The 25,750-nt window shown below is 46.4% G+C and overlaps 5 protein-coding genes across 6 annotated transcripts; 2 read left to right on the top strand and 3 right to left on the bottom strand.

Moving 5' to 3' along the window:
* The first annotated feature begins 24 nt into the window (after nucleotides 1-24).
* On the top strand, nucleotides 25-507 carry LOC111069684 (transmembrane protein 258). The gene is made up of 2 exons (XM_022359845.2): nucleotides 25-129; nucleotides 191-507. Exon 2 carries the CDS (start codon nucleotides 192-194, stop codon nucleotides 441-443), a length of 252 nt encoding a protein of 83 aa, XP_022215537.1. The 5' UTR covers nucleotides 25-129; nucleotide 191; the 3' UTR covers nucleotides 444-507.
* LOC111069675 (tumor susceptibility gene 101 protein) lies at nucleotides 494-2,472 on the bottom strand. Its single transcript, XM_022359833.2, has 7 exons — nucleotides 2,295-2,472; nucleotides 2,100-2,184; nucleotides 1,963-2,028; nucleotides 1,619-1,897; nucleotides 1,335-1,549; nucleotides 921-1,270; nucleotides 494-859 (listed from the first exon to the last, which is right to left on the bottom strand). The coding sequence occupies exons 1-7, from the start codon at nucleotides 2,337-2,339 to the stop codon at nucleotides 673-675; spliced, it is 1,227 nt and encodes a 408-aa protein (XP_022215525.1). The 5' UTR covers nucleotides 2,340-2,472; the 3' UTR covers nucleotides 494-672.
* Nucleotides 2,473-2,567: 95 nt separating this feature from the next.
* LOC111069673 (tyrosine-protein phosphatase non-receptor type 61F) lies at nucleotides 2,568-11,295 on the bottom strand. Of its 2 annotated transcripts, XM_022359830.2 has the most exons (7): nucleotides 11,062-11,295; nucleotides 7,454-7,627; nucleotides 7,125-7,387; nucleotides 6,694-7,060; nucleotides 6,003-6,532; nucleotides 5,812-5,937; nucleotides 2,568-2,717 (listed from the first exon to the last, which is right to left on the bottom strand). In XM_022359830.2, the coding sequence occupies exons 1-7, from the start codon at nucleotides 11,188-11,190 to the stop codon at nucleotides 2,675-2,677; spliced, it is 1,632 nt and encodes a 543-aa protein (XP_022215522.1). In that variant the 5' UTR covers nucleotides 11,191-11,295; the 3' UTR covers nucleotides 2,568-2,674. The 2 variants fall into 2 exon arrangements, with proteins under 2 accessions (XP_022215522.1, XP_022215521.1); XM_022359829.2 differs by lacking the exon at nucleotides 2,568-2,717 and having other exon boundaries at nucleotides 2,790-5,937.
* A 534-nt stretch (nucleotides 11,296-11,829) lies between these two features.
* LOC111069682 lies at nucleotides 11,830-12,775 on the top strand. The gene is made up of 3 exons (XM_022359843.2): nucleotides 11,830-12,175; nucleotides 12,229-12,489; nucleotides 12,552-12,775. Exons 1-3 carry the CDS (start codon nucleotides 11,881-11,883, stop codon nucleotides 12,734-12,736), a joined length of 741 nt encoding a protein of 246 aa, XP_022215535.2. The 5' UTR covers nucleotides 11,830-11,880; the 3' UTR covers nucleotides 12,737-12,775.
* LOC111069681 (rhythmically expressed gene 2 protein) lies at nucleotides 12,555-13,907 on the bottom strand. Its single transcript, XM_022359842.2, has 3 exons — nucleotides 13,607-13,907; nucleotides 13,459-13,547; nucleotides 12,555-13,298 (listed from the first exon to the last, which is right to left on the bottom strand). Exons 1-3 carry the CDS (start codon nucleotides 13,762-13,764, stop codon nucleotides 12,763-12,765), a joined length of 783 nt encoding a protein of 260 aa, XP_022215534.2. The 5' UTR covers nucleotides 13,765-13,907; the 3' UTR covers nucleotides 12,555-12,762.
* Between the last annotated feature and the right edge of the window lie 11,843 nt (nucleotides 13,908-25,750).

The following is a 25,750-nucleotide window of genomic DNA, read 5'->3' on the forward strand; positions in this document are numbered from 1 at the left end:
GTTGTGTAGTTCGTGCGGAACCACTATCGAAACTGGTTTTCTCGATAGTCGATAGCAACATAAAGCAACTCTAGCTGCCGGCCACGTACGATTTGCGTCGATTTACAATTATTTATTAAAGTTCTTAAAGTAAATGAAACTAACTAGCCGGTGCTGGCTGACAAACTAAACCACATTTTGATTATTGCAGCATGGATACCGTCTCCTTTGACAACATGAAACGCTACGTTTCGCCCATCAATCCGGCGGTATTCCCCCACCTCGCCACCGTGCTCCTCACCATCGGGACATTCTTCACGGCCTGGTTTTTCATCTTTGTCGTCTCCCGCAAGACCACCAAGGAGAAGACTCTGATCAAGGAACTGCTCATAAGCTTGTGTGCCTCGATATTCCTCGGCTTTGGCATTGTGTTCCTTCTACTCACCGTCGGTATTTACGTATGAAAATAAGGCAATAACCATTCCATTATAGAAATAAACTAGAAGACCTGTCGTGGGCGTGAACGTACGTGAGGCCTTTTTATTTTAATTTCAAAGATTCAATTTGCGCTCAAAACAATATCGAATATATTATGTTAACATATCAATCGTGTGTGTGTGTGTATTTATGCACCCCCGCGTTGCAATCAATCGAAAAAAAGAGAAGCTATTATTGACGTCACGTCCCATCCAACTAGCCGGCGAGTCCAGCCTTTTGTCTACACTTTTGCATTGTGGCCCGCAAGATGAACTGTTTGCGCGAGAGTGTGCGGACGTGCTTGAGGAAGGTCTCCAGATCGATGACCCCGCCGCGCAAACCCTCGCCCAGGTAATAGATGGCATCCTCTGTGGCAGCCTCGTCAGCATAGGCATTGAGTAATCTGAAAGAGAGCACACATTACACTCAAGAATGTCTTGGCTTGCGCACAGGACTCGACTCACTGTCTGTATAGTGGTGCCGTTGTGGTCACGGCCTCGTCCGGATCAATGGCTTCTGCATTCTCGAGCGTCTCCAGACTCTTCTCCAATTCCTGCTCCTTGTCGCGTAATACGTTAATGTTCTTCTGCAGATCCACCTGCTCGCGCTCGAGGCGCGCTATGATGGAATCAATCTTCGTGCTGCCCTCGACCAACTCCTGTTTGGTGCGATTCAGCGTTTCGATTTCGGCCTGATACTGATTAACCTTCTCCTGTATACGGCGCCGCAGCTTGTCCTCGACAGCGCTGATGAGTGAAGCCTTGATGTGCTCCTCGGTAATGGTGCCCGTCGAGCTCGGACTTGCCGATGGATTCTAAAAAAAAGTCACCCAATCGTAGCCAAACAAGTGTCAGGTTGCAATTCAATTCTATGCTTACATAGCCCCCAGCAGGTGGGTAACTGCCAGGTGGTTGCGGGTAATTCATGTAGGGCGGATAGCCGGCGGCATTGCCCCCAGCTCCGCCTGGTGGATAGGGTCCGAAATTAGCACCTGTTGGATAAGGCGGAAAGTTGCCACCGCTCGCACCACTAGCTGTGGGATACGGCAGAAACGAGTTACTGGCCCCAGCACCGCCAGATTGTTGCATGTAAGCTGAATGGCAGAAAGGATGAGAATCGGATGAGAGATGTTATGGATAACTGGAACACCTGGAACACTCACCGTTTGGTGGATATGGCATTGCCATTTGTTGTTCCTTGGGCTTCGAATACACTGGCGGATGGTCGCCGAATGTCACAATCATGACCTGAATGAGGGAGAGCAGATCCGACGAGTTTGGCTGCCAGTCGTGCAAGTACGGCAGATATACCTTTCCATTGTGATCCACATACATGGACACCTTTATCTGCATGGTGGGTGTGGGCTTGACAAAGCACATTGGCGCATTCTGCGGATGAGTGTCCATCAACCATATACATATGGGAATGTAGTACGTGTTATCTATTGAAATTGCAAATGTTATTTCCATTATAATCATAGCAACAGACTAAGTGCAACACAATTACTTTTATAGACCACCGGGATGGTGCCCTGCAGGGTGAACAGATCTTTATGGCTTCCGTCGTTGAACACTGGGCAGGGGGAAGACGGGGAACATCGTTAATTTGATGCTGTGCTGTTATCAGGCGAGGTGGATGCTTACCAAACTTTTGCAGATCGTAGGTCAGACTTCGGTACGTTGTGACCACATCCATAACGTCCTTCTTCGTGACGTCGACATATTTATACTGCAACCAAAAAGGATACACGTCGTTTATTGCGTTGCATGCGAAATTAGGCAAACAAGTTTCCACAGAGTAGGGAGATGCCCCACCATGACTCATCTGCGTCACCATACCTTGGATAGAAATTTTATTATCTTAGCTTCCTCGACAGCAGGCATTCTAAACTGAGACTGGGGGCACAAATTTGCCCGCTACACCTGGCCCAAAATCGTTTTACTTTGAGAATTTTATACGAAATTTGCTGAACAAAAACAAAAGTGTACAACCGATAGATGTCATGCGAGCACTTTTGGATCTATCGAGTACTAATACTATCAATTGGGCCAATCGATGTATGCAACTATCGGCAAAAGCCGTTGAGCTCAAAATGAATGGAATATGGAATTTGGGATCATTTTTTATTTTGTGCATTAAAATCTACAATTATATTATGCCAAGTGATATGTTCAATTTGTTTCTTTGTGTTGGTGCTGGTCGTGCATGAGATGGGCTGTTACTTTCTCTTGCACATTTTGTGGCTTCTGTGGTTATCGCGTCTGAAATCAAACAGATGAAAAGGAGTTATGAATCGTAGTAAATAAAAGTACTCGGGCATAGAAGAGGCTCAATTCTTGGTGTCTTAAACATATATAGCTTTATTTGAATACTTTCTCTCACTTCTCTGTTCGTTCATCTCTCATATAGGCATTATAATATATTACGTGTGTGGTTCGTTGTGTGTGGTGTGTTGTGTGAGTGGGGATTGTGTGTACTTAACCAATTGTTCAGTTAACTAGGCATTACTTTAGGTATTGTTCATGTTTTTACTCTTTAAATATACTTTATATAAATATGTATTTTTTGTTTTGTTAGTTTATATGTTTATAAAAGTTATCCCTCTCCTCTCCGCTCCACTGATCATCGATAATCATCCGATTCCATTCTACTTTCCACTTCTTTTTTCAGCCATTGTGTGTCATTGCACTCGTTCTTTCGTTTATGTCTGTCTCTTTCTGTAGTTGCTGCAGCATCTGGTTAGTTGAGTTTTTCGTTAAATTGCGGATTACACATATATAAAAAATAACTCTTATGGTAATTCTTAACTCTTGCACGCGTTCGTTCTCTTTCTTTTCTGGGCTCTACTACTACGGGGCATACACACTTATTCTATGGGAGGGGGGAAAAAACCATTGTATAGTTTCTCCCGGTTCTCATTTATGTATACTATATATCGTAATCATACTGTTTTACTCGTAGTTATTTTTGTGCTATTTTGCATTACTTTTTATTATTGGTTCAATGGCGCAGCATTTTCTTCGTTCTCTCTTTCTGTTTTTGTTGAGTGCATTGTATGATAAATCGTTAAAAACCATTATTAAAATGTAGGAAGGGATTCGGAGCTAAGTAAATTAAAAAAGTCATGAAGGGGCTTTCACATTGTTTTTCTGTTCGTTTTCGTTTTCTCTTTTTTGGTTTTGGCACATTTGCTGCAATTCGTTTGTTTGCCATGGTACTACAACAAGTGTTCTTCGATCTGCACGTAAATCTCTTCATAAATAATTATACATAGTTCGTATGCTATAAGAAATTGCTGTACAACAACAAGTGAAGCGCGTGGGTGTGTGGATCGTAGAGCGTAAATATAATAGATACATATATGTACTCGTATATGTTATCAAATTTTATTGAATAGCGAGCGATGTGGATGTGGATTGTGTTTGCACTTGGGTTTTGGAATTTGGGTTTCGGGTGTGGGGGTAGGTTGGTGCGGGGTGTAGAAAACAATAAACAATCAAAGAAAAACTCTATTTTCAACAACTTCACAAAAGTATCAAAGTATATGTGGATCATTTCTAATTTTTCGTTTTTAAGAAATCTTCTTTCAAGTTTAGACTCTTTAGTTATTCTCTATCGAACAATTATTTACATGTAAATAAAACTCTATTTTTGCCATCCGGATTAAGTTTTACACTGTTTTTTTTTGTCTCAATTTGTTTCAGTAAATTGTTTTTAAGTTCAACTTGTGAAGTCTCGATACTTGACGTAGAATTCTATTATTTGAGTTAATTTTAAATAAACTTGAATCTAATTTACTTTAAATTCTATTTCATTATAAATATTCCTTAAATCATCTTGTCTTCAGCTGTTTTGGTAAATCAATATTGCAAAGATAAGAATCGGGACAAATTTTTTGAGAATGTATCTATTTCATCATCAGATGGTACGGAGCTTGACATCTGGAATTTATATTCTATTTTATAATCCATTAAATGCAGGAATTATGCTCCTTATTGTTGAGCCTTAGATATATATTTATTTTTTGGTTGGCAGATGCAATGTCTGATGCGACTGTGATTCAACAGAATACAAACACCGTCTTGATTAAACAGGAATCTATCATGAAATTCTGGGTGTCTTAAAAGAATTATCGAATCATACATGTCAATGTAAACCCCTGCATACAAACCAGATTGACCACAAAAGAAATGTCCAAGATTCATACATGAAGTATTTAAGGAAAGAAGAGAGGGACGAGGAAGAAGGGACTGGGGAAAGTGGTGTTTAAAGAAATATTGTTCGTTCCAGATGTCAAGCTCCGTACCATCTGATGATGAAATAGATACATTCTCAAAAAATTTGTCCAGATCCTTCCACTGTCTAAAATTGCTTAACAGAACAGCTGAGGCAGTTCGCCGTTCTATGGTCATCCTGTTGGACAAGCAATTTAAAGATTTGTATAAATACTTCAAATTTGTTTGTCCAATATGCCCTCCCTGACTCTGACTCTTTAAATCTGCTGGGTCAGGAAATCAATGGAAACAACCAAAAAATGTTGGACATCGAAAAGAAGAAGGCCCAGCAATATGCTCTGAAATGGACAATCCATTAACTGCAGAATCCAAAAACATCTATGGAAAATCTGAGATTAACCAGTTAGCAGGTCTAAATTCTGACTCATTCAAATTCTGACTGTCCTGAACATATATCTTAAACTCAACAATAAGACGCATAATTACTGCATTTAATAGAATAAAATGTAAAGAAAAAAAAAAGATTTATAAGAAAAATAGTTCGTGCAGGGGGGCTGGGTTTGGAGGTTCTTTTCGGGGGTTTCGTTATTAAATATTTCCATTATTAAAATGTAGAAAATAAATTTGATCTAAAATGTCAGTCTATTGCGCAAAATCTACTTTTGACGTGATTTCTACCCGATTTTCGCTTAGTTTTTGCTTATGCCTTTGATTCTTCTTTTCTTTAGTATTTCATATACTCGTAAAAAATTCCCTAATATATATGTATGCATCATGTGTATCGTATCGTTAATTCAACCCAATCGTCGCGGTGATTGCGTTGCGATCCAATCCAATCCGATCCGATCTGATCCGTGCTGACATTAAATGTTAGCCCGAGGCTCGATGAGAGACGCGCGACCCGACGCGATGCGTGACGTGACGTGCTGGGGAGGATCGGTGTCCCGCGGCAACGGGCGTCACACTGCTATTGCTACTAATGCCTACTCAATGGCTAGGTCTACATCTACTTAATGGGTAGGTAGGTGGGGTGGGGCGGGGCACTTAACCTAGCTTCGTGTATGCGTAGGCGCAGATCACGCCCACCACCACACCAGCCGCAATATATGTGAGTAATGACCTTCCTTTTTTAGACGCCTTCTGGCCGTCCTCGCTCTCCCGCAGCTTCCGTTTCATGTTGTTGATTTGCTTCTGCAGATGGGCTTGATGTTCGGTGCGTTTTCGTCGCTTCAGCTCGTTTTCGGGACTAAGAAGGGAAAGAAAAAGGTTAGGGCATTGTCCCACAGTGGTTTCCATTATCATTTGAATTACCTCGCTGGGGTCTGGGTCTGTCCCACTGTGTCAATGCCATTGGCCTTGTGCTGTTCGGCTGGCGCTGGCTTCTCGCTGTTGGCATTCACATCATCGTCTTGGGGCGTCGTTGTCGATACATTGCCATTGACGGGCTCCACATCGATCTCATTGATGGTCTCGTACTCCTCGTCATCGTCATCATCATCATCGTCCTCATCCAGGTCGTAGTCCTCATCGCTATCCGACTCCTGCGACGCCGGCAACGGCGGCAAGGGACGCAGACTGTCGGCCACCTCAGCGTTGATGATCTCGTGCTGATTGATGAAATTGTTCTGAGCATCCAAGGGCTTGTCGCCAATATTATCGGCAGACACCTCCTCGCCATTGGACTGGACGGCGCGCATGTTCAGCGAGAGCACTCCGCCCGACTTGGGGGCCGGCGGCAACGTCAGCGAATATGAGCGAGGCGGCAGCGGTGGCGGCTTCTCATCCTGTGCATGCGCATCTGCCTCATTGCCAATGATTGGTTCCTTAGCGTCGAGAAAGGTCTGCAAGGCGACAAAGGAGAGAGGGAAATTCTCGGGTTAGTCTAACGCCAAAGCACAGAGAATCTCCACTGTAAACGGCGGCGCTTGGCAGCGGACTGGCACCCAGCATCCAGCGTCCACGTCCAGCTCCCGCACGCCGGCCGCTGAGAGCGCATACATACGGGATCGTTCAGCTTCTTGATGCCCTCTATGATGGCCTGATAGGAAAAGTCCAGCTGGTCGGATGTCTGTATCAGTCCCATGCGGTAGCTGCGCAGCTCGCACAGCACCTGCGACACATTGCACTCTCCGTGTTTGTCCACGAGCACAAGGCAACAGTCAACCAGGCAGAAAGTGCCCGAGCGACCAATGCCGGCGCTGCAGTGCACCACGGCCGGACCGACGTCGTTGCTGAGGCAGCCAGAGTCACGTACTTGCTGCAAGAATTTCAGGAATGCATCTGGCGAACTGGGAATGCCAAAATCTGGCCATGTGACGTAGTGGAACTGCATCACCTCGCGACTCTTCTGCGTTTCGAGATCGGTTAATCTGTGTGCGGGGCGATTTTAATTGATGAATTTTCACTGCTTTAGGGGTTATTTTATCTACTCACTTGAACCACCGCCGCACAAAGTTCTGGTACTCCTCGCAGCGCACAAGCTCCACGGTGAGGAGTTCGTCCTTCAGCTTGAGGGCCTTCTCCGGTCCGAACTGATTGGGCCAGTACTGATGGCATTTGATCTGCTTCTTCTCCGTCACCTTGTTGAGCATGAGAATGGCGATCGACTTTTGCTCCCAGACCATCAGCCAGAAGTGGCCCACAGTATCCTCCAAGGGACCCTGAGTCAGTATGTACTGACGATCGGCACGCTCCAGCTAACGAAGGATGTAGAAATCTCTCCTAGAACTTTGTTTGAGTAGCATTCAAATGACTGCACGTACCTTCACCAGATTGGCATTGATGTAGTCCACATTGCCGCGCTTTAGGACAATCCGCGAATGATCATAGGGATTCACATCCCTATAGCGATTCAGGCCTCGGTTCTGTGATCGCTCCGATTCCAGCGTACTGAACTGTTGCTCTTTTGCCCCGCGATCGCATTTCTCTGAGATTTCCTAGAATTCGAAAATTGAGCGATTAGAAATGATGTCTTAGCATGTGCCGGACACAATAAAAAGTGCCGTGACCATTAGCACGGCAGACAGACACATGCGGCATCTGAGCTTTCTTTCATGCAAAATGTCTAAAAATGAATAACGACTAGAGACTGTCTACAGCAGAAAACCAAATCTGACATTCCTCAAGGAATCAGAACCAGCATTGGACAGCACCGAATCGTAAGCAAATACAGAATTTAATTAAGTCACGTGAAAGATATTCAAATTATGTACTACATGAATGTATAACACAATAACCGACTCATCACATTCTTTGAGCTGATTTCGAATATTCCACAATATTCCATATATTGTGTTTCAACAGAAATCAAATATCTTTTATCATGGGGGGTGGGGTGGGGGGGGTTGCCCCATGGCAACTGACTCATCCCACAACGTCAGCCACATATGTACATGCACATTTGTATCCAAGCAGTGGGCCTAGAGGCTAGCAGGCCTAACCCTGCACCAATGGCACCCAACCAGACAAATAGACAGAGGCATGGTACGGAGGCACCCACCCAGCTGACAAACCGGCCATGACTAATTAGCCCAGCAACGATGGCTGCCCTGACTGTTGTTAATGGCATTATCTTTGGCCGCTTTGGCTGCTTGGAGCCGGCTTTATCAGCCGAATGTGTGCGTAAGTGTGTGTGCATGTATAATTGCTGGCACAGCTGTAAACCGCAGCGCGCCCCAATCGAACCATGCGGCAGCAGCGTCAAACAGCACAGCAAACAGGGTCAATGGCGCCAATCCATGCGGTGACAAGTGCATCCCAAGCTTCGCTTATGGCATATACGAGTGGATCAGCATATGCTGATGGATGCTTGCTTAGTTTGGCATTCCATATACGCGTATTCAGCCGGCACGGCACTTACTCCATCAAAAATCTGCTCCATCCATGAGTAACTCGTTGAATGGGTGCCCCGCCTCGCTCTCGATGATAACAGCTCGCCAAAAAGCAGTTGTTAATTGTCCATTGGTCACTGTGGTGGGAGTGTGAATCAGCCGAGGGCGCTGATCAGCAGGGATCCATTGATTGCATGTACTTTTCCTCTTATGAAATACTTTTGGACTCTCTTACGCAATCAGCTGAAGCCACGATACAGAGCATTGTCCGATAAGCAGAATATTTCAATTGAAATATTAGAGGCACAAAAATGCCCAATGGGGATTCCCGATTGTCACAATAATTGATAGTCCTTTGGGAAAGAAAGTTTACGGCACTCGGATCAAAACGGAAATGAATGCAATGAATTCATATGCATCATTTGTATCACTTTTATTATAAACAGATGTATGATTTATCGCATGTCACGTGAGAATATGTGAGAACGAGTCTCGGAAATGCGAAGTTCATGATATCGAATGCGGAAAAAAAAAGTCGAAGCTGATGGAAATGAAAATAATATCTCATTCTATAAACTAGATATAGCAATATACTTATAGAGTAATTTGTTAAATTAAGAAAGCGTATTTGCTACCTTTAAGTCCGATATCTATCTAACTCTGGGAATCTCTACTATACCCTCTACACGGGTATATCCTACACTCTATTATTCAATACATATTTTCTACTCAATCTTTCCTAACCAACTTCAGATTTGCCATATTTTGTGGACAGCAGCAACAGTTATTTTATGCTTCTTGATTATCCAGGTGACCCTTCCAACGTTTACAGCTACACATACACAAACACGCGAGCAGCATTGAGAAATACCAGGAGGGGAGAGAGAAGTACATGGGGTCTTGGATTTCCAAAGCGTGCAAAGAATTGTATTTCTCGAAAGAAAAGCCAAGCAAAACAAAACAAAACAAAAAGCGTTGCATGCATGCAGAGCATAATTGCAACACGCCCCCGTCCACCAGCACCCTCCCCACACGTCACACTTGATGGCGGTTGTCATAATGGAAGGAGGGGAGAATGGATGAGTGAATGCGGCGGCCTGGCAAGGTGTAAGCTGATAACTGGATGGGGATCCATCCCGACGGGACACAGAGAGAGAAACATAACGGGAGTAGAGTGCGTTCAATGGAAATAATTATACGCCAAGTGCGCAAAAAAGCAAAACAAAAAGTTGAATGCGTCATTTTTTTAATGGTATTTTATGGAATATTTCAATAGAAATCTCATCCGTGGAGATGGGATGTTCAACCGAAAAACAATTTGTTTTGCGACATATAATTGTTGTTTGTGTTTGTTTTGGGGCAGGGGCGACTCCTTTCAGTTAGTTGGAAAATTAGATTATCCTCCGATGGGCACAAAAGGATGCCATTGCGAGGCCACAAAAGAAGTTACACACACACTGACACGGCGCAGCTGAATTCCATGAAATCCCAATTCAAGTGAGTGCCTGGCCTGGCCTGGCCGTGGCAGAGCTCTGCTCTTCCAAGCAGGGGCAGCAGCTGAAGACACATTTCCCCGGAACTGGCTATAAAGCAGAACTGCCAGCAATGAACAAGAAGAAGCAGCAGAGAGGAGCAGAAACAGCAACAAGAAGAAACCCAAAGAAAGACTCAAAACCAGACGCATGCCCTTTGTGCCCCTTGGCGAGAGATGCGTGCGAATAGCTCCCAAGTGGAAAAAAGCTAGTGACGCCCCTCTCTCCCCACTCATGCGTTGCGATAAAAACAAGCTTGTCAAAGTATCCTACCCCCTCCCTCCCCATCACTTAACTCCTATATCAACAAACGTCCAGCAATCAAAACAAAGCAAAATGCAAAAACTGTTTCCTGGAAAAACCCGCCTTTCAGTTATGGGGCCCCGAAATTCGCGGAACCAAACCCCAATATTCTAGGGGGAAGAGGCCTATCAATAATAATCAGAAAGCGAAAATAAAAAACAACACGAGAATTCGGCTGATCGTAAAAGTTGCGAGGGGGGGCAAAACAGAGGTGTAAAAAATGGGGAGCGCTGGGAACAGCATCTCTCAAAAAGAGAAAAACACCAGAAAAAGCATAAATATGCACTCTACACACCACGCAAGTACTGTTGTCTGAGCTGCAGTGCAGCAGGTGAGCAGAGCTGTCACTGTAGCTGCATATGTACGGTGAGAATCTGTTTGTATACTTTGTTTTTTTTTTTTGGTCAAATGCTGTTTGAGCCAGGTTGGGACCACTTATAACCAACACATGCACACTCGCACAAAGCAGAAGCCTTTTGCGCACTCATCACATTTTCGTGGAAATCGAAGAAAAGGAATAGTTTGTGTGTACACGTTTGCGACTCCTGCCTGCCCGCCGCCGCTGCTACGGGCATCCACCATCCTGGTGCCCCCAAACACATTGCTTTTCTTCACTGTTTTTTTCCACTGGTGCAATTATTCTCGCTGCAACAGCAACAGCAAGCAGTAGCCAGTGCCTGTCATTGCTGTTGTTGTTGTTTTTACCTTGTAGTAGCGATGCCAGCCCGATCCAGTCTTTTTATTGTTGTATTCCGTTTCGATTTTCTGCCTGGCGGCCGCGTTATCCTTTGTGCTCGTTGGGGACGGCGACCCACTTGTTTTCTGCTCACTCATAGTGCACTGTTGTTTTCTTTCCTGCGTTTTAATTTTACTTTTAATTTGGAGTCCAGGCGGCGTGGAGTGTGACCGCGGATTTATTAAAATTTTTGACGAATAAATACGCTCAATGTAGGGTTGTCAAAAATATATCAAAATATCGAATATATCGATATTTTTTCAGTGATATATTTTAAATCATTTTGATATTTAAAAAAAAAAAAATATCATTGATATTTGACAACCCTAGCTCAATGGCGAGTTGAAATTTGATTGCGCCGCAAGGATAAGGGTATGAGGTGTGAAGTATGACGTCACAAAATCCAGAGCTTTCAAGAAAAATACCCACCTCACCACATAACTCACCGTGCGGGATTTTGTGCTTTCGCGAACGCATGGTATATTTAGTCCGTCGGGGCTAGGGTGAGGTCCTTACGAGGCCCTTAAAAAAAGTTTGGCCGTCTTAATACTGGGGCAATACCTTGCTATGACCCAGTCGAAAGAGAGCACTCAAAACGCTCTCCGGACTCATTTCTGCGTTTAAATTTTGAGCCAATATCGATAGTATCGAACTATTGCTGCTAGCCTCTACTATCGATGGTTTTGAGACTAGTATTGAGCTACAATAGTTAGTTCTGAAAAATATCGACTCTTATTATAGTCGGCGACAAAAATATCGTACAGTTCCCTGTTATTTAATAAATAAACATGATTTCTCGCGTGTTGTTTCGTTTAATCCATGATAAACGCCTGAGCGTCCCCGTTTTGAGATGCTTCCACCACGAGTTCTCCAAGCCCCCAACGGAGCCGTCTAAGGACAAGTCGCAAGAGAATAGGAATCCCTTCCAGAATCTTGTCGGCGGCGTGCAAAACAAATACAAAGTTTTCCGCGATGATGAGGCACCTGAGATTTTCGATGTGGAAGAGGCACGCCACAAGGAACAGAATCTGCCAGATGAGTCGGACGCAGCTCAGGATCAGTACTACGGCTTGAACCTAAAGAGTAAGTGGTTGCATTCACAACGAATCTAAATGACGGATAATTCCCCCGCGCAGGAGGAATTCGTGGAGTGTTTGATGTTGAGGACTTGGTGGAACTGCTGCGCAAGGAGAATGTAGACGATATTTTCGTATGCTACGTGCCCGAGGATCTAAAGTATGTGGACCATTTGGTGGTGTGCAGCGGACGCAGCTACCGACACATGATTTCCACGGCGGAGTTTGTGCGTCGCATGTTTAAGATCAAGCGCAGCAAAGGTGACATTTTGCCCCGCATCGAGGGCGACAAGAGTCGCGACTGGATGGCCATGGATTTGGGTCAGTCTCTGAATCTGATTATCCGCATACCCTAGCTAAAGATTTTTGACTATTCTTTTCAGGTAACATTGCATTGCATATATTTTCACCAAGGGCCAGGGAGGAGTATGATCTGGAGTCGCTGTGGGCCATTGGCCCCCAGTACGATCGCGAGAGCCAAAAGCCGCACAATCCCTATGGCGATTTGTTCATGGCGCAAACCCCTCGTCCAGTCGAAGAGCAGCAAAGGGAAGAAACGATGAAATAGTTTGGCATAGGAGAAATACACTGCAATCACCAGACCACAGCACCATCTGAGATCTTTTTGTGGAAGTCGTACAGGCTGGGAAAGACATGGTCACGGTCGATATCCTCCCCGTACTTCTTCACCAAGTACGAGTAGCTCTTCTCGTGCACCAGCGCCGCATGCCAGCCCACGCCTTTGGCGGCCAGATAGTCTGTGGTTGGGCCATCGCCCACATGGAGGCACTCCTCCGGCTTGAGGTTCTTTAGACCCGACTCCTTCATGGCCCGTTGGAATATCACTGGGCACGGCTTTTCCGCCTGCGCCTCGTACGAGGTGAGCGCAAAGTCCAAGTATTGGTCCAGTTTGGTGTTCTGCAGCAGCGCCGGCAGACGGGGATCAAAGTTAGCTATGACCCCCAGCTTGCATATCTCCGGCTTGAGCTCTTTGCGCAGATGCTGCAGCAGCTCCACGCTGCCATTGCAAGGCTGCCAGCAAATGGAGGTCTTGTACAGCTCCAGCAGATGGTTGGAGAAATTGGTCAGCTTCTCGTCTTTGATGGCAGCTCCACTCTCCGAGAAGGTACCTGTCGGTCAACCGGACAAACGGATGATGATCATGAATTAGTAATGTGGGGGGCCATCGAGAGTAGTTTGCACTTTGGAACAAGCTGTTTCTGGTTTATCACCCCACAATAACAGGCTGGAAAACACTCGACACAGACACTGTCGCAGTCACACACTCACCTGCTATCAGCTGACGCCACCACTGCTGCCACTCCAGCTGTGGCTTTGTGTCCCGTCCAAAGTTTGGATAATCCCGATTCATTTTATACCTGCAAGAGGATGATTTCCCATTACTTGGATAGTTGGATGAGGAGGAGAAGCTGTATACCAGTTGGCCTTGAAATTCTTGGCCAGTTCATTGTTATCACATCGCGCTCCGAATAGAGCTCCAATCTCGCCATACTGCTTGCCGGGACTCGTGCGAAACTGTAGCAACGTGTTGGTCACGTCGAAGGTTATGAGACGAAAACGGTTCAAGCTGCGCATCTCCGTGCTGGTCTGTGGACTGTCCTCAACAGAATATCGACTTGGCTTTGGACGCACGCTCTGTTAGACGATCTTTCGCGAATGAAATCTCCCGGCGTACTACGTGAGTTGCTGGCTGTTATTGTTTTGTATATCACTTTCAATGACTGAAAGCCGATCCGATGCGTTCCGTTCCGCCGCCCGCTTCCATTCGAGTCGTCAGAGTGGCGCTTATCAGCTAATAGCAGCAAAGCAGCTGCGAAACATTTGAAATGCTGCCTCTGTGTTGGGGCCACTGTACTGGATTGTATTAACAGCAGTGGGGTTCGTTCATTTCGTGGCCCCACAGGGATGATGTGCTGCTTATCGTGGGTGTCGTTGGTGTCATATTAGTATTGACTTGCAATCTGCACTGATTACTTGCCTGTGCAAACATCATTATAATAGATAGTACATAATCGTAATTTCCCTATCAGCATTCGCTGTTGCTGCTGTTGCTGATCTTTCGTGTAAATTTTAATAGTGCGCGGCGCAGAGTTCATTCATGGTTTTAAATAGAGCCTAGGTGCGAAGCTCAAAAATCGCTTACTTGCGTTTAGCATCATAAGAGATCTCCTCATGTATTTAACGGACAAACGCAATCATTTTAAGCTTGGCGCCATGTGTGACGCCCAACAGCGCCATCTGTAGAACTTTAATTGCAGTAACTCAGTTGTCACTTTTTCCTGAAAGAGGGCGCTACTATTCGATTTGTATGGATATCGAAACGTGGCGGGCATTTGAATATTGTATGCGTATGGGAATCTACTGAAACGAACAAAATGGGTGTCCGAGGGAACTATGGCTTGGCGCTAACCTTTAATCTTATCTCTTTTGAAAAGGTATTGGACACTATCCCAAGAATTGGCTTCACTGCACCCCGTCTGCATTGGCATTTGCCAATTCGAATCGATGTCGCTATAAATAAATCACCAATTTGCTTTTTGGCCACAAGGCCTGCTTAAGTTCTGGTTTCTATGGAAGGGCGAGGGTTGGCTTGGGTCCACAAATTCCACACACATTCCAGTTGTCAAGCTCGACTCGTTGTCGAGGCTGCGGTAAGGGTTTCTTCTTGTTTTTGTCGAAAAGGAATTTCTAAAGATTCCACTCTCAGAAATTGATAATGCCATTAAATACATGTATCAAATAATTCCAAGCCGATTGTATCTTTTGGGGCTGGACAAATGAAAGAAAGACAAATGCGGGATGCAGGATAGAGGATGTGGGCAGTGGAATTTAGTTTAAGGACACTAAAGTTGTGTCCATCGATGCATAAGTAAGTCCTTATCCATTAATTACTAATCACTTGCCACCTACCTGGTTTATGTGCTCTGCACAGCGCCACCTTATCGACCAGGCAGCAGGCAAAATTCAGCTACTCTCCGACCGTCCCTACCCGTCCCGTCCCGTATCCAACTTTCAACGAAAAACTTTCCCAAGAAAAGTAACCAGCCAAAGCGAGTCAACGACTCCCATGGAATTTCGTGTTGGCCCTTTTCGAAATGTGTCTGGCAGTCGGGGCCCAAGCCCCATCGCCTCCACCCCCCTACTCCGCAGTCGCTCTCGGCCTCCACAGTCCATGCAACTTGGGGCTGGCTGCCGCTGCCTCACTGCCTGACTGCCTTTTAATATTATCTGCACTTTGGGTCTTTGGCTGCCGCCGCCGCTTTTGTTGTTGTTGTTGTTGTTGTTGCTGCTGCTGCTGCTGCTGTTCTTGTTGCTTTGATTGGTCGTTTTAACCTGTTTGCGAATTTCTACCATGTTAATAAATAATTTTTAGAGGAGTTTTTAGAGGAGTCGACCGAAACGGCAGCGGCAGCAAAAGTACCGCACCAGCAGCAGCAGCGCCAGCTCCATCGGAGAAGCTGCTGCCTGGTGCCTGCTGCCTCTGATGATGCTGGTTCTTGGCACGACAACTCCTCGTTCCATCCCATCCCATTTGGAGTCGGATTAGGTTTGGCTGCTTCTACTTCTACTTTTCCTTCATCTGCTGCTGCTGCCTCCATCCCAACCCAACCCATCCCATCCCGTTCGGTTCTGTTTGGTTTCTGTGTGACTTGGAATGCAGCCAGACAGCCACCGCTGTCGTCTCCCGTCTCCCGTCTCCCATCTCCCACTCCCCACTGCTCGCCCACTCCTCCATCTCCATGCCAGTCTACCTGTGGCATGGTGGTGTCTCCTTTTGGCGCTGCTGATAATGCGAGTACTCTGCCAGCACCTCCGCCACTGGAGAACTAAGTTTATCAGAGAGTTTTGGGGATTTGCAAATGGGAATTTTAGGGATCATTGTTGGAAGAGGATTGTAATTGGGATCCATCTCCAATCTATTCGTCCCTGAGTTTAATTTTACAGAGCGCATATGTATGTGCGCCTGCCTGCCGCACTCTGCCCACTCTGGGGCATGACCACATCCACTTCCACTTCACATTCACAGCTCCATCTTCGGAGAGTGCAACAAGAGCAACAACTTGATGGTGTTCTTGTTTGAAATTCCTTGCCTGCTTTTTGGTTTATTTTGTGTTTTGCTCAGCGCTTCGCATCGTCGTCGTCGTCGTCTCTTCGTCTTGTTCCTCTACATACCCATACCCATCCACATCCACATCCCTTTCCATTCAATTTGTGCCCCATCTTCAGCTTCGCCTCCATCTCCATCTTCCGTCTTGGTCAGGTCAGCATCTTCTTTCGTTCTTCGTGGCTCCGTTTGTGGCTGTGGCTGTGGCTCTGCTCGTTTGTTAAATGTTTGGGTTTTGTTTGAGTTTATTGAGTGAATTCCTGGAAAAACGCAGGAATTTGTCTTTGGTCTTTCAGTTCTGTTTTTTTTCCCTGCTCCGCTCTGCTCTGCTCTCTCTCTCTCTCTGTTTCTCTTTAGACCGTTTCGATGCACTGACGCTGTCGATGTCATTGGTGCATAAAAATCGCTTTACGGCTTTTTGAACTTGGTGTGTCCGTTCCCAAGGTGTCTGTACGGGTTTGGGATGATATGGGATGGACAGGTGATTATGACTTTTTTAGCAGGACACCCAATTACGTGTGTAGCCAGAAACCAGCCCCGAAACAGCATGATTCTGATCGGCAGCCAAATCGGTAAAGATCAACGGCAAAACCCCCTTCCTGGGCACTGGGGAGTCTCCTTTGAGGCTGATGGGAACTGAACTGATTTTCAATGCGAAATTTAATACCTCATTGGAATGCAAAACTTCTTTCAGCTTTAGCTTCCACATACACATTTCTGTCATTGATTTACTTACAGTACTATTCTTAATGGGTTTAGCGAGAACCCTTCCAAACATTTTAGACTGTCCGGTACTGCTAGATCATAGAGCATGGAAGAGCTGCCCCATACCCTCTTCAAGTCCCACATCCACTCAAAAGAATATATATTTCAATCTACCATTGATTCAATTGGGAAACCCTTTAAAGGAGCTAAACTTTTGCTGATGATCTGATGCCCCACAATCTTTGATCTTTTCCTATTCTATCAGATTTGAGTAGTTTCTTGGACTGAAATGTAGGTTAGAGCACTAAAGGAGAATGTTTTATGGTATGGGAACCCCAATGGGGGAAGTGTTGGAGGGGAGAGTATTTATTTCAGTTCCGGTATTTTATTCCTAAAATAGAAAATTCCAGCTTGATTTTTCCTTGTTTGTTCCTAAATCACTGAGATGAGATCTCTGGCATCGTTGGGGATCGAAGATACACATCCAATGCCATCCCCTCACTGTTCTGCTTGCTGCTGTTGCTGTTGCTGCTGCTGCTGTTCCTCAATGGTTTCCAAAAATAACGGAAATGGATGAAAATCCTAAGAGAGATTTGCTATTTTCGAACGATGATTGAGTTGTAATGATTTGGGGGGGGGGGGCCCATGGACATGGGCGTACAACACATTGATGGTTCTTCCGCCCTATATGGAATGCATATGTGCCACAACAGAATGTTTGTCTCTCAGTCAGTCTCTGTCTGTGTCTGTGTGTGCCACAAACTTCGGCTGCATTCCTGGGGCCAAGCAGCGTCGGGCGCACTAGGCATTCCCAGACGATGCTGCTCCCCGCCAGCGAGAAAAGAAAGCACCATGCCACCAGGCCAGGGAGGGTGGTGGGATGAAACGTGTTGCATTTTGTGGCAGGGGGGAGTACGGACAAAGCGCCCCCTGTAGAACTTTAAATAAAACTTTTGCGCTAGAGAGAGAGAGACAGGGATGGGGCTAGGGAGAGGGAGAGCGAACATTTGTTTGCTTTGTTGGATTCTCCTTTGATTCTCCGCTGCTCTTCTTGGTCTCTGCTTGGTCTCTGCTTGGTCTATGATTTTCTTTTCTTTTGCTTTCTTTTCGCCTTTTTGCCTTTGCTTTCTCGTTGGCTTTTTTTCCGCTACTTTTAGATGCCCGAAAAAATGTTGCCATTGCAAGTGAATCCGAATTTGAATTTAGGAATGATCTGTTATGTATGTACATACATATGTACATCAGTGTGTATGTATAAATACGACCCAACACCCAGCACCAAGCCATGTCCCGTCGCAGTGCGGTAGGGTACGAGGCGCTGCCCACCTCCACCACCTCTCTCTATCTCTGTCTCTCTGTCTTTCTGCCACACTCCCTTTGCTCTCCGCTCTTGGTCGCATACGATTGTGTACCCTTTATGGCAGAGGGTATTATGATTTTGACTTGATTTTTGCAAGCGGAAGCAGCTTCCATCGTTGATCCTAAAGATCACATATTTTATAACAAAATCTGCATATATATTAGTAGGTGGATCGTTGGGAATTTACCTGCCATATAGTCGATGGATCTTCAGGGGTATCTAACGCCTTAGTCCCGATACAAATCTGTCTGTTCGTATGTATATTTGTGCTCTTCAGGTTTGTCCATTACTCAAAGAAAGCTGCGGGAAGAATTGCCAAAGCTAGGGAGACGTTGACGTTGACGTGGACGTTGCCAGACAGTGTTTAATTGGTAAGTGTGTGCGTGTGAGATTAACAGACGAACCGCGTCACAGGGCTGCAGAAAACAGGCGCACGAAGGTGAATGTGGAATGTCTGTCAGATCGTGTCTGCAGCTGCCGACGCCTGGAAGTAGGCAATGGAATGGCAAGTCTGTTGCAAGACCCTGCAAGGATCAAGGCGGTCGCGTGTGCAGCCCTGGCCAACGTAGCGCCACCATTGCGACACTACATATCTATGGGATGCGTTGCTGTCGTCGTCGTCGTCGTCGTCGTCGTCGTCGTCTGGCCAGTCTCTGTCTCTGGGCTATTTTCGAGCATGTTTTGGTCTGAAGGAAACCCAGAAGAGAAGAGATGTATAAGCATTGTATTGTGGCATCGTCGGTCAGCGACAGAGACGCGTAGACAGACGCAAACAGAGACGGAGACAGAGACAGAAACAGCGACAGAGAAGTTTCGATTTTTATTTTCGTCTAAAACATCTTTATGTGCTTTTAAATATGCTGCGAAGTGACATTAGATTTTTGGTGGGGTGGATGGATGCCGTGGGCTGGGACCGGGGACAGAGGAGCACAGACAGATCCGCTACAGAAATAAAATTTGTCACAGACAGTTAGATCACAGATGTGTGTTGTCCGAGGTGTGTGTGTGTGTGTGTGTGTATGCCACCCGTCTGTGGATACATCAAGGCAGGGGCAGGGGCAGTGGGAGAGAAGATCCCCCCGTGTACCGCCCCCCCCCTGCCATGTATATGCCTCCGCCTCTGATATGCTGCTGTTGATGTTTTGATTGATAGTCGTCTCTCTGCCTCAGCTGGTCCAAGGTGGCGGTGGCGGCATCAGCTCCTGGCAACAGCAGCAGCAGCAGCAGCAGCAACAACAGCACCAGCGCCGGTGGCAGACAACCTTCCAGAGTGGTAGAACAGGTCTAGACTCTAGACCAAACGATACAGCTATAGCAGCAGCAAATATAATCGTACAAACATATGTACATATATCCACATCCGTCTATGTTGCCATTGCATGTGCAGAGATGCAAACGTTAAGCCATTTCCATGCCCTACCATCACAGAGGGTACATTGGCTGGGCGGAGGCGTTGGAAGTGCTCAGAGGTGGCATGGATCCTGGTTTAATTGAAAGATGGATTGCCATCTATAATATAGGCTCCATCTACATAATATAGCCATCATGGCAGTAGGGCAAGGAAATTCCTCAGCTAATTTCTAGGGACTATTTCATTATCTTACTGGCCAGGGTATTGTTCGATTCGTTGCATTTCGTTCTTTCCGCTTTCCTCTTTTTGCTTTCCTATGCATTTATTTTCGAATTATTGCACAGTTCTTGAGTCATTCTTCCGCGTTCTTGCATGAAAATGACCGTTGGACTGGCTCTTGGATGGGGAACTGGGACTGGGAGTGGGACTGGGAATGGGAATGGGAACGGGACTGCTGCAAGGGAGCTGAGGCACAGTGGCAGCTGATGATGGTTTGCAGTGGTATTGCAACCGTATTTGGCAAAAATTAGCAATGCCTTTGTCTGCCTCATTGTATGCAGATGGTGCAGATGCTGCAGATTGCCATTGCCATTGCCCACTCTGGGACGAGACCCCGCGACTGGCACTCTCCAGGGCACTCCCTAATGCATCGACATCGGCATCGGCATTAGACCTAGACACATGAGCGCGTCGCAGCTGATAAGAAAGGGCATGAAGGGAGGGGACAGACAGACAGGACGGACGGACGGACCAACTGCATTCCAGACATTCCACACGGCGATGAGCGACGACAGCAACAACGACGCCGGTTTTTCATATTCAAATGCAGACCCCAGACTCAGACTCAGACTCAAACAGAGACTCAAACACAGAGCCTCAGCCTCAGCATCAGCCTCAGTTTTAGACCAGGTTGCATCCCATCCATGGCTCTGAGCCGCACTTAACATAACAACAATGCACAATGCTCCACCGGAGAAATGGACAAATGGACAACGGACAACGGTGGGGTGCTGTTGATGGTGATGATGTTGTCGCTGCAACTTCAAAAGCTGAGCAAACATGAGTGGGGGGGGGGCTCGGGCGAGCTAGAAGGAGAGACCCCCAGACCCTGAGCCGAGAATGTGAGAAAGAGTTGGACAACAAAGTTGAAGCTGGCGACGCTTGCAGGCCTGGCCCCCGAAGCCTGGCGCTGGCTGTGGGTGCGAAACCAATTTACAGCCGGCTATTTGGTGGTAGGGGTGTGGCAAGACTCTTGATTGGAGATTATTGGAAATTTACCTCATCACACCTCCCAGAACCCATTGAGAATCTATGTAGCCTCTGCCTGCAGCAGACTGTGGATGGGGCAAGTGTACACTGTACCTGCACATTCCAGTAGGAGAACCCATCACCTGATTTCTGACTTTAAGTAATACCCAAAGGATGTCCCATTGTAAATCGCGGAAGGACCTTTCATGGTCAAGTTTTCAGCACTATTAGTTCTAAGTTTTCGTGGTTCACGGTTTTCGAATCTTCTTTGGTTACACTAATTTTCCAATTATAACTCGAACTTTCGTATAGTGGGAACTCCCCGCAATCCCATTCCCACACACACACACACACACAAAGAGCCAGAGATAGATAAAGATAGACACTCGCCAGACACAATCGACGATCGACGAGCTAGAGCAGGCCCATCCCATCCCAAATCCCAGATCCAAACAGATCTCAAGTGTCCGGGCATTATAATGAGATTCCATTGTAGGCGGTGAATTCAAAAAGTGCATCGAGAGTATGCATATAGGCAGAGAGAGAGAGAGAGAGAGAGAGAGAGTGTGGGAGGGAGGAGATGAGACAACAAACAAATTGGGCATATATTTGTGTGCGAGTACGGATCTGGGTACGGATTGAGGCTGAGACCGAGACTGTGTCGGAGTAGGAGTGGAAGTGGAAGTCTGGCCAGCCCGCTGTGCTCGCTGCGTGTGACACCCAAGTGGTGGCAGGCACTGGCCGGCGGCCTGTGGCCAACCATCCCATCCCATTCGCATCCCATCGGGTGCGGGCATCGATAGCTTGCAAAATTCGTGGAAGTCATTGAGTTGAGCCATTTGAAATAGGATCGGACTCTGACAGGCTTCCCGGGAACCTACATAGTTGGTCACTTGCTTTGAATGTTGCTGTTGCTGTTGCCGTTGTTGTGTTTTCTTTTTGGCCCCCGCCATCGATTTTTGTTTTCCAAGAAGCTGCCGACCAGGCCAGACCAGACCAGACCAGACAGCCGACCAGGGACCACCACGGACACTTCTGGTATTGTCAGCATGTAATCATTTTCGCTGACAATAACTTCCTGTGCTTGGTGCTGTTTGCTGGTTCTGTGCCACAGATTACAGAATGAATACAAATGTGAAGTGATTAGAGGAGTTATGGTTATGAATGTCTGTCCACTCTGTCTCGCATCCCTGTGTGCTGCGTGCTGTGTGCTGTGTGGGTGTGCCGATATCAAAGGATATCCCACTGCTTGCCGCCGCCCTCCGATGACAGTGTGTCCTGTCCCTGTCCCTGTCCGTGTCCGTGGCTCGTCCCCTCAAGTGTGGGAAGTGATGTGTTGATTGCAAACAAGTACACTGAAACTGACGACACATTGATCCGAAACTGTCCGACCTGGCCGATCTTGTCTTGGGACTTGGCTTCAGCACGGTCTGGGTTCGGTGCGGCATCAAAAAGATGCTTCTCGGAATTGCCCCAGAGACCTTTTCGGGATTACTGTAAATATGCAATCAATTTTTATCGATACTCTCCATGGTTCCCCTCTCTCTCTCTCTCTCTGTCTGTCTGTCTTTGTGTGTGTGTGTCTGTGTGTGTGCTTGGGTGCATGTGCAGCGTGAGATATTTTTGTGTTTCTCACAAGAGGCGGCAGGGAATGGGAATCGAGGCTGTAAATGCCATTCATGATCGTCATAATATTTTCTTATCCTTTGGAACTAATTTGTTGGGCGACTGGGCGATTCTAGGCATCCTTGAGCCTGGGAAGGGATGGTCGGCAGTCTGGGAAATTAGGGAAAAAAAGTTGTATTTTTGGTTTCATTCTGGAATTTGGGAAATCTCCAATTCTCTTTAATTGGCAAGTGCTAGTGCTGAGAATATGCCTCTCTAGAGGGTTATATCTGTGATCTTCTTCCTCTTAATCGCCACACATTTGTCTTTAATTTATTTTGATTTGTCAACAGTTAAGCTACAAACATTTAATGCCCGTCTGCGCCATAATAAGACCCATTCTGATACAATCCAAAAGCCTATCCCACACTAATTTAGCTCTTTAATAAATCGGATACCAATAGCCACGGCATACATCGAAAACTTTCTTCTTTCTCTCCAAAACGAGACATTAAATTTATGTCGCAATCTGCTATGAAGTTTTCCATATCCCATCCAATCAAAGCCAAAGCCAAAGCCTTGGGGCCCACCGCTCCATGTGCATCTGGGGGATCATTTCCACACCACGAATCTTATCCGCCTAATAGTTGCTGGTCCATTGATGGATCCCTAATCTGATCTGCTTAGAGAGTGCCGCTCGATTGGAAGATTCGAAAAATGGGAATATATTACCCCCCACCCTCCTTCGCCACTTCACCATCTATTACGTTTTCCGTTTTTTGTTTCATTGGGTTCGTTTATAATTTGCTTGATGTGTGGCATGGTGGGTTGGGAGGGTACATCTATGGGCTATCTGAGAGATACGAATAGTGCCAAGCTTATTTGTCTATCTATTGGATTGTTTGTCTGTCTGCCTGCCTGCCTGGCTGCTTGCCTATTTGACTAACTGTCTGTCTGTCTGTCTGCCTCGCATCGTCTCTCTGTTGTGTCCGGCTAGAGGGCCTCTGGTCTCCCCCTTGGGTCGCTCCTCTTTACGACCCATGCTCGTTGGTTGTTTTGTTATGGTTGGCCCATTACTGCATTCCATATGCACAGTGTTTGCCTTGATGTTTTTAGGGTGTTTCCATTGGCGTTGTATCTGCTGCAGTTGCAGTTGCTGCTGCTGCTGTTGCTGTTGCTTTGGCTGCTTGTGTTGTATCTGTTGCTGTTACAAAATCATTCATCGCACACACATATTGAAATTGTAAAAGAAAAAGGCAACAACAAAAGCAGCAGCAGCAGCAGCAGCAGCAGCAGCAGCAGCATGAATGTAGATAGAAACATATAAAAATTCTTGGCATTCCAATGAATCATGCCGTAGATGTTGCTGTTGCTGTTGCTGCTGTAACTGGCGACTTGTAAACTTTAATTAGGTAACATTGAGGTATGTGAAGGTATGTACACACACGTTCTGCCCCTGCCCCTGCCCCTACCCCTGCTCCTCCTCCCACTGGAAGCTTTCAACGGCAAAGCGACAGAGAGGCAACAAGTATCTAAGAGATACGCATGCATATCTATCACCAATGCCCAAAACACTGAGAGAAACTCATCTAGAGGTTATCATAATCATAATGTAATCCCGATCTACTAGAGCCCAAACTGAAGCTGTAGCCTAACCTCAGATCAAGTAGTTTCTACCCGCAATATCTCAGAATTCTTCGGCATGCCATGTAGATTTCTCTCAGTGTTCTCTGTCCTTGTCTCTTCTTCCACTTCCACTTCCATTCCATTCCATTTCATGTAGGTGCGTGAGTGACTGTCTATCTCTCTATCTCTCTCTCTCTCTCTCTCTGACGTGTGTGTGCGTGTGTGTGTGTGGCTGTTATAATTGTAAATAATGATGATAACGCGATTACAAGCCTGGTTAAGGAATTTATTGTAATTCGCTGGCCATTTGAGTAAGAAATTAAGGCAAACAGGTTATAAATTTTTGAAATGCCACACTAAACCCGAGCACAGAGTGAACGAGAGACTCTGTCAAGGATTGGCCTTATCGAGGAGGCCATGGAGAGTGGGGTGGTCTGGGCAGGGAAGGGGAGGGGAGGGGTTAGGTGGGGGCAGCACCTTTCTTATCTTTGTGGCAACATGGAAATGGAATGAATTGGAATGCGCGCTAAGAATGATAAACGGTACATGGGCAGCGATTGATCGACCTGCGACTTAGCAGGGTGACAGAGAGCCCGAAAGGGTGGCTGAAAGGGGAGACTAGAGCAAGTGGAAGATGCAACTGAAGGCTGGAAAATCTACTTTCCAGAAGGAACAAGGACAAGCGCCAGGTCGCACTCTCTTTCCTCGCCCCCTTCCCACCATCCCACCATCCCAACTTCTGTGTGTCGCATGCCAAGCGCCAACTCCAAAATGTGCAGACGATGCCCCCCCCCCCCCCACACACACACACACACACGCTGACGCTGTCTCTGCCGTTGCCGTTGCCGTTGCCGCTGCTGCCTCTGCCACTGCCACTGCAGCAGATACAACAAAAAGAACAACGTTGGAAAATTGTGAATGAAATGACGCGGAGGTCTAACCTCTTTCGTTCGGAATGTGGTATTGCGACGTGCCACCACAACTGGTTTACAACCCGCTCTCTCGCTCTCTCCTACTCTCTGACTCTCTCTGGCTCTCCGGCTCTTTGGTCTGTGCTCCCTTCTCGCGGCTGCCTGCTCCCCCGTACAGTCGCTGCCTCGTCATTATCGCTATGCTGGCAAGGGTGGCGTTAGGTGGTCCCCCCATTTGCCCCCAACTCCCTCTCCGTCAGTCTTTCTCTATAGCTTGTTTCTTGCTCTTCGATCTGCCTGCCTTCCCCCCCCACCCCCGTCCACACACTCCACTAACAAAATTCGAATCTCACGCTCACGTATCTGCGCAATACATGATCGTCGACGTCGACGTCTGCTTCTGCGTCGGCGTCGCTGCCTTGGCTCTATACCCTTTGCAGGGAGTATTGCTATTCGAATGAGATGTTTTGTGAATCGCAGAAGAAACCAAGAGTATTTCTACTCGAGATCTACAGCTGTCTGTTTCTCCGTAGACCTGCCATATCTGCCTGAAAGAGTATCAAAAGCTTCGGCATCCGATAAAAACCCTCGCTGCTTGTTGCTTTTGCTTTTGTTTTTGTCGCTTCGCAGCGATTAGTATTTGCATTGGT

Source organism: Drosophila obscura, unplaced genomic scaffold (genome assembly GCF_018151105.1).
Source record: "Drosophila obscura isolate BZ-5 IFL unplaced genomic scaffold, ASM1815110v1 contig_1, whole genome shotgun sequence".
Taxonomy (NCBI): domain Eukaryota; kingdom Metazoa; phylum Arthropoda; class Insecta; order Diptera; family Drosophilidae; genus Drosophila; species Drosophila obscura.